The 7,945-nt window shown below is 50.1% G+C and overlaps 1 protein-coding gene across 1 annotated transcript in view; it reads right to left on the reverse strand.

Moving 5' to 3' along the window:
* Window positions 1–3,763: 3,763 nt before the first annotated feature.
* The window catches only part of cip2a (cellular inhibitor of PP2A), a 12,913-nt gene continuing 8,731 nt past the window's right edge, over window positions 3,764–7,945 (reverse strand). The window contains exons 15-22 of the mRNA XM_038996900.1: window positions 7,299–7,373; window positions 5,455–5,565; window positions 5,299–5,355; window positions 5,064–5,203; window positions 4,859–4,972; window positions 4,701–4,783; window positions 4,349–4,488; window positions 3,764–4,143 (exon numbers count right to left, since the gene is read on the reverse strand). Of these exons, the coding sequence (XP_038852828.1) occupies window positions 3,997–4,143; window positions 4,349–4,488; window positions 4,701–4,783; window positions 4,859–4,972; window positions 5,064–5,203; window positions 5,299–5,355; window positions 5,455–5,565; window positions 7,299–7,373 (867 nt within the window). The 3' untranslated portion in view covers window positions 3,764–3,996. The remainder of the gene's footprint in view (window positions 4,144–4,348; window positions 4,489–4,700; window positions 4,784–4,858; window positions 4,973–5,063; window positions 5,204–5,298; window positions 5,356–5,454; window positions 5,566–7,298; window positions 7,374–7,945) is intronic.

Genomic DNA, 7,945 nt, shown 5'->3' on the forward strand with positions numbered 1-7,945 from the left:
AAGGTTGAACACCAGACGGGCTGCGGCGTTCTGGATGAGTTGTAGGGGTTTAATGGCACAGGCAGGGAGCCCAGCCAACAGCGAGTTGCAGTAATCCAGACGGGAGATGACAAGTGCCTGGATTAGGACCTGCGCCGCTTCCTGTGTGAGGCAGGGTCGTACTCTGCGAATGTTGTAGAGCATGAACCTACAGGAACGGGTCACCGCCTTGATGTTAGTTGAGAACGACAGGGTGTTGTCCAGGATCACGCCAAGGTTCTTAGCACTCTGGGAGGAGGACACAATGGAGTTGTCAACCGTGATGGCGAGATCATGGAACGGGCAGTCCTTCCCCGGGAGGAAGAGCAGCTCCGTCTTGCCGAGGTTCAGCTTGAGGTGGTGATCCGTCATCCACACTGATATGTCTGCCAGACATGCAGAGATGCGATTCGCCACCTGGTTATCAGAAGGGGGAAAGGAGAAGATTAATTGTGTGTCGTCTGCATAGCAATGATAGGAGAGACCATGTGAGGATATGACAGAGCCAAGTGACTTGGTGTATAGCGAGAATAGGAGAGGGCCTAGAACAGAGCCCTGGGGGACACCAGTGGTGAGAGCACGTGGTGCGGAGACAGATTCTCGCCACGCCACCTGGTAGGAGCGACCTGTCAGGTAGGACGCAATCCAAGCGTGGGCCGCGCCGGAGATGCCCAACTCGGAGAGGGTGGAGAGGAGGATCTGATGGTTCACAGTATCAAAGGCAGCCGATAGGTCTAGAAGGATGAGAGCAGAGGAGAGAGAGTTAGCTTTAGCAGTGCGGAGCGCCTCCGTGACACAGAGAAGAGCAGTCTCAGTTGAATGACTAGTCTTGAAACCTGACTGATTTGGATCAAGAAGGTCATTCTGAGAGAGATAGCAGGAGAGCTGGCCAAGGACGGCACGTTCAAGAGTTTTGGAGAGAAAAGAAAGAAGGGATACTGGTCTGTAGTTGTTGACATCGGAGGGATCGAGTGTAGGTTTTTTCAGAAGGGGTGCGACTCTCGCTCTCTTGAAGACGGAAGGGACGTAGCCAGCGGTCAAGGATGAGTTGATGAGCGAGGTGAGGTAAGGGAGAAGGTCTCCGGAAATGGTCTGGAGAAGAGAGGAGGGGATAGGGTCAAGCGGGCAGGTTGTTGGGCGGCCGGCCGTCACAAGACGCGAGATTTCATCTGGAGAGAGAGGGGAGAAAGAGGTCAAAGCACAGGGTAGGGCAGTGTGAGCAGAACCAGCGGTGTCGTTTGACTTAGCAAACGAGGATCGGATGTCGTCGACCTTCTTTTCAAAATGGTTGACGAAGTCATCCGCAGAGAGGGAGGAGGGGGGGGGGGGGGGGAGGGGGAGGAGGGTTCAGGAGGGAGGAGAAGGTGGCAAAGAGCTTCCTAGGGTTAGAGGCAGATGCTTGGAATTTAGAGTGGTAGAAAGTGGCTTTAGCAGCAGAGACAGAAGAGGAAAATGTAGAGAGGAGGGAGTGAAAGGATGCCAGGTCCGCAGGGAGGCGAGTATTCCTCCATTTCCGCTCGGCTGCCCGGAGCCCTGTTCTGTGAGCTCGCAATGAGTCGTGGAGGCACGGAGCAGGAGGGGAGGACCGAGCCGGCCTGGAGGATAGGGGACATAGAGAGTTAAAGGATGCAGAAAGGGAGGAGAGGAGGGTTGAGGAGGCAGAATCAGGAGATAGGTTGGAGAAGGTTTGAGCAGAGGGAAGAGATGATAGGATGGAAGAGGAGAGAGTAGCGGGGGAGAGAGAGCGAAGGTTGGGACGGCGCGATACCATCCGAGTAGGGGCAGTGTGGGAAGTGTTGGATGAGAGCGAGAGGGAAAAGGATACAAGGTAGTGGTCGGAGACTTGGAGGGGAGTTGCAATGAGATTAGTGGAAGAACAGCATCTAGTAAAGATGAGGTCAAGCGTATTGCCTGCCTTGTGAGTAGGGGGGGAAGGTGAGAGGGTGAGGTCAAAAGAGGAGAGGAGTGGAAAGAAGGAGGCAGAGAGGAATGAGTCAAAGGTAGACGTGGGGAGGTTAAAGTCACCCAGAACTGTGAGAGGTGAGCCATCCTCAGGAAAGGAACTTATCAAGGCGTCAAGCTCATTGATGAACTCTCCAAGGGAACCTGGAGGGCGATAAATGATAAGGATGTTAAGCTTGAAAGGGCTGGTAACTGTGACAGCATGGAATTCAAAGGAGGCGATAGACAGATGGGTCAGGGGAGAAAGAGAGAATGTCCACTTGGGAGAGATGAGGATCCCAGTGCCACCACCCCGCTGACCAGAAGCTCTCGGGGTGTGCGAGAACACGTGGGCAGACGAGGAGAGAGCAGTAGGAGTAGCAGTGTTATCTGTGGTAATCCATGTTTCCGTCAGTGCCAAGAAGTCGAGGGACTGGAGGGAAGCATAGGCTGAGATGAACTCTGCCTTGTTGGCCGCAGATCGGCAGTTCCAGAGGCTGCCGGAGACCTGGAACTCCACGTGGGTCGTGCGCGCTGGGACCACCAGGTTAGAGTGGCAGCGGCCACGCGGTGTGAAGCGTTTGTATGGTCTGTGCAGAGAGGAGAGAAGAGGGATAGACAGACACATAGTTGACAGGCTACAGAAGAGGCTACGCTAATGCAAAGGAGATTGGAATGACAAGTGGACTACACGTCTCGAATGTTCAGAAAGTTAAGCTTACGTTGCAAAAATCTTATTGACTAAAATGATTAAAATGATACAGTACTGCTGGCTGGTGAAGTAGGCTAGCTAGCAGTGGCTGAATGAACAGCTTTGTATGAGTTTAAAAAACATGGCGAGATAGCTCTATCCTGATGGCTCAGTGGACTAATTCCATGGATAGAGAGCAGAATAGAAAATCTATGTGTTTGCATGATACATTCCCAGAAAAGGCTAAATGTTCACTTATTTTGACCGTCAGGAAACCCAAAACCTAAGTTCCCACAACTTACAAGGAACCAAATGTGCAATCTGGGCAGCCATAGCAGCGTTACTGTAGCAGTGCCTTATTCACAGTGGACATCGCACCAAAGATATTTGTCCTATGCTAAGCAAGAGCTAAGCAAGAGCAAAAACTTCCCCTCGTCTGTAGTTAACAGTTAAATAACATGTTACTACTGTATAGGTACTGTAATTATTTTCTGTTTTGTTCAATTTAGTTATCTGTGAATGTTTGTTGTCCTTATGTTTTGTAATTGAGGAGAAAAGTGCTGCCATAATAGCACTGGATCATTCCACATTATACTGTGAACATGAAGTACATTCACTTTCCTAGTCTTATTTTGCTTCTACCTCATGTTGCCTGCTCAACCCCAACCTGTTTTCCACCTCTTAACATTTGGATCAGTGAGTAGGCCTAGTCAATAATACCTGGTCTCCAAGGCAACACTGCACCAGTCTTTGAAAGCTGTCTGGTGCATTACAGTCTGAATGACATTGAGGACATTATAGTGTGTGCGTTCGCCTGAGTGTGCGTGTGTGGCCGAGGGACAGATTATAATTTAAAGAGAAAAATGTCTACTGTGTCTCTGTACACAGTGCTGTAGGTTTTGGGTGGGGAAGTTGGATTTGTCTAAAACTCCCCGTCACTGTCCTGTACCCCCCCCCCCCCCCCCTGTGAGTCCAGTCTACTACAGCCTCTGCTAAGATGTCTGGACTTCGATAAGAGGTCATTCGTCCCATAACACACTGGGTTGCTGGTTCAAACTGGGCTCCTGCTGTTCCCACTATGTCACTACAGATAAAATCCCAAACACACTGATCATCAGACCAGTCAATATTTATTTACACGTCAATACAACAGACAGAAAAACAGATGGTAGAATAATGGTAAATGCAGGATATATGGACAATAGGTTTAAAAATGCAGATAGCGGTACATTAAAATGACAAATTAGTTACTAATTTAGTTAAAAAATATCCATTCCTTCTGATCCTGTGTGTGTGTGTGTGTGTGCAGATGTCACAGAGACAAATTGGCAGTGTGTGTTTGTGTCTCAGAGGGACAGGTTGACGTCACTCTTCTGTTTGCCAGAGCTGAGGCTGTGTATCATGGCGATCATAGAAGAGTGTTTGTTCAGCTCGTCCTCTTTCTTCTGCAGTTTGGCCTCCACCTGGGCTTTCTGCAGCTCCAGAGAGGACGCCTGGAGAGGAGAGGACACGAGAGGAGAGGGGACAGGAGAGGGGACACAAACTTAGCCAACTTCCTTACCAGAAACTACTTTGTATTAGAATGATTTAGATCTCCCCCTGTGGGTGTATAGAGTTGGTTATTAGCTTGTCCAGGACTGTGTACAAGCTAGCTGGCGACACCCTCCCTCCTCCAATACTTTACCAGTGTGTTCTTACCCTGATGCTGGCGTCTTTTCTGGCCAGCTCAGTCTTGTTGAGTTCCTTCCTCAGAATATCCACCGTTTCCTCTAGTTCCTCCCTCTCTTTCTCTTTCGCTCTCCCCCTCTCCTCCTGATCCCGCAACTCACCACGCAGACCTGAGAGAAGAGGGTCAGAGTTAGTGAGAGAAAGGGAAAGAGAGAGACAGTAAAAGAGAGGGAGAGTAGGAGAGAGAAGGGGTTGGGAGTAAGAGAGGGAAGGAGAGAGAGTAAGAGAGTGAAGGAGAGGGAGTAAGAGAGGGAAGGAGAGAGAGTAAGAGAGTGGTAACTGGGTTATTGAGACAGCTCTTTCTGGTTTAGCTCAAACTGACCTGTGATGTCACGGTTTCTCTGCTGAAGCTCTGATTGAAAGGATTTCATTTGCTCCTCCCTCTCTTTCAGCTCACACAATGCCCTGAAAGAGAGAAAGAAAAAATAATTGTAAATAGTTGGTGAGGGAATGTTTTTATTGCTACTGTGTGTGTCTTACTTGTCGTGCTGTAGTCGTAGTGTGTCCTGGGTCTTCCTCACTGTGTCCATCTGTTTAATGAGGGAGATATGAGCCGCCTGCAGCTCCTTCAACAGACGCTCACTCTCATTAAACCTACACAGGAACAGGAATCGCATCATCAAATACCTGCATATCAAACCTCTTTGTAGAGAAGACCATAGAGAGCAGTGTGTGAGAGTGTAACCTGTTAAGCAGCTGGTTATAGGATCCTTTGAGAGACTGGTGTTCCTGAGAGTCAGCCTGCAGTCTAGCATTGTGTTGCAACAACTCCTCGATGTCTCCCTTCGCCCTCTCTGCCTCCAGCACCTGGCTGCCCAACTCCACCTAACAGACACACACCTGTTATCATCTGCTAGCTAGTCTTTAGCAGAACAGTAATGCTAAACCTCTTAGCATGTGCCAACTCTTCTGTTACGAACCTGCAGCTCCTCTCTCCTCTGTTCTGCCTCCTTCAGCATAGATGCTAGCTTACGTGCCTACAGAGAGACCGAGACAAAGGCCATCTGTGTTAGAAGCCAAGGCCTCTCTGTGTGCGCGTGTGTGTGTGCGTGTGCGTGTGTGTGTGTGTGTGTTACCTCGGCCTCTGCCTGAGCTCGTTGACAGCGGTACTGAGTGATGAGGCGGTCGGCCTGAGAGAGAGCCAGAGCTTTGGCCTCTAACAGATCCTGTAACCTCCCCTCCTTAGACTGGAGAGAGAGGGAGAGAGAAGCAGTTACAATACTAACTCAATTAAATGTCTCATGGTGGTTTTATCAAATGCAAAGAAATGGTGGAAAAGAGAGTTGACAGTTGACAGCACCACCGTGACCATCAGAGTTGACAGCACCACCGTGACCATCAGAGTTGACAGCACCACCGTGACCATCAGAGTTGACAGCACCACCGTGACCATCAGAGTTGACAGCACCACCGTGACCATCAGAGTTGACAGCACCACCGTGACCATCAGAGTTGACAGCACCACCGTGACCATCAGAGTTGACAGCATCACCGTGACCATCAGTTGACAGCACCACCGTGACCATCAGAGTTGACAGCACCACCGTCACCATCAGAGTTGACAGCACCACCGTGACCATCAGAGTTGACAGCACCACCGTGACCAACAGAGTTGACAGCACCACCGTGACCATCAGAGTTGACAGCATCACCGTGACCATCAGAGTTGACAGCACCACCGTGACCATCAGAGTTGACAGCACCACCGTGACCATCAGAGTTGACAGCACCACCGTGACCATCAGAGTTGACAGCACCACCGTGACCATCAGAGTTGACAGCACCACCGTGACCATCAGAGTTGACAGCACCACCGTGACCATCAGAGTTGACAGCACCACCGTGACCATCAGAGTTGACAGCACCACCGTGACCATCAGAGTTGACAGCACCACCGTGACCAACAGAGTTGACAGCACCACCGTGACCATCAGAGTTGACAGCATCACCGTGACCATCAGAGTTGACAGCACCACCGTGACCATCAGAGTTGACAGTACCACCGTGACCATCAGAGTTGACAGTACCACTGTGACCATCAGAGTTGACAGTACCACTGTGACCATCAGAGTTGACAGTACCACTGTGACCATCAGAGTTGACAGCACCACCGTGACCATCAGAGTTGACAGTACCACCGTGACCATCAGAGTTGACAGTACCACCGTGACCATCAGAGTTGACAGTACCACTGTGACCATCAGAGTTGACAGCACCACCGTGACCATCAGAGTTGACAGCATCACCGTGACCATCAGAGTTGACAGCACCACCGTGACCATCAGAGTTGACAGTACCACCGTCACCATCAGAGTTGACAGCACCACCGTGACCATCAGAGTTGACAGCACCACCGTGACCATCAGAGTTGACAGCACCACCGTGACCATCAGAGTTGACAGCATCACCGTGACCATCAGAGTTGACAGCACCACCGTGACCATCAGAGTTGACAGTACCACCGTCACCATTAGAGTTGACAGCACCACCGTGACCATCAGAGTTGACAGTACCACCGTCACCATCAGAGTTGACAGCACCACCGTGACCATCAGAGTTGACAGCACCACCGTCACCATCAGAGTTGACAGCACCACCGTGACCATCAGAGTTGACAGCACCACCGTGACCATCAGAGTTGACAGTACCACCGTCACCATCAGAGTTGACAGTACCACTGTGACCATCAGAGTTGACAGCACCACCGTGACCATCAGAGTTGACAGTACCACCGTCACCATCAGAGTTGACAGTACCACCGTCACCATCAGAGTTGACAGTACCACTGTGACCATCAGAGTTGACAGCATCACCGTGACCATCAGAGTTGACAGCACCACAGTGACCATCAGAGTTGACAGTACCACCGTGACCATCAGTTGACAGGTATGGAGTTGGAAGGTCTGGGGGGGATCCTCACCGCCAGAGAGGAGATCTTCTGTTCATAAATATCCATGATCTCTGACACACGCACATCCTTCATCTGATCCTGCAACTACAACACATACACGTCACACACACCATCTACAACACACATCAGAATACACGTCACACACACCATCTACAACACACATCAGAATACACGTCACACACACCATCTACAACACACGTCAGAATACACGTCACACACACCATCTACAACACACGTCAGAATACAGACTCACACACCATCTACAACACACGTCAGAATACACGTCACACACACCATCTACAACACACATCAGAATACAGACTCACACACACCATCTACAACACACATCTACAACACACGTCACACACACCATCTACAACACACGTCAGAATACAGACTCACACACACCATCTACAACACACGTCAGAATACACGTCACACACACCATCTACAACACACGTCAGAATACAGACTCACACACCATCTACAACACACGTCAGAATACACGTCACACACACCATCTACAACACACATCAGAATACAGACTCACACACACCATCTACAACACACATCTACAACACACGTCACACACACCATCTACAACACACGTCAGAATACAGACTCACACACACCATCTACAACACACGTCAGAATAC

This window comes from Salvelinus namaycush, chromosome 7 (assembly GCF_016432855.1).
Source record: "Salvelinus namaycush isolate Seneca chromosome 7, SaNama_1.0, whole genome shotgun sequence".
NCBI lineage: Eukaryota > Metazoa > Chordata > Actinopteri > Salmoniformes > Salmonidae > Salvelinus > Salvelinus namaycush.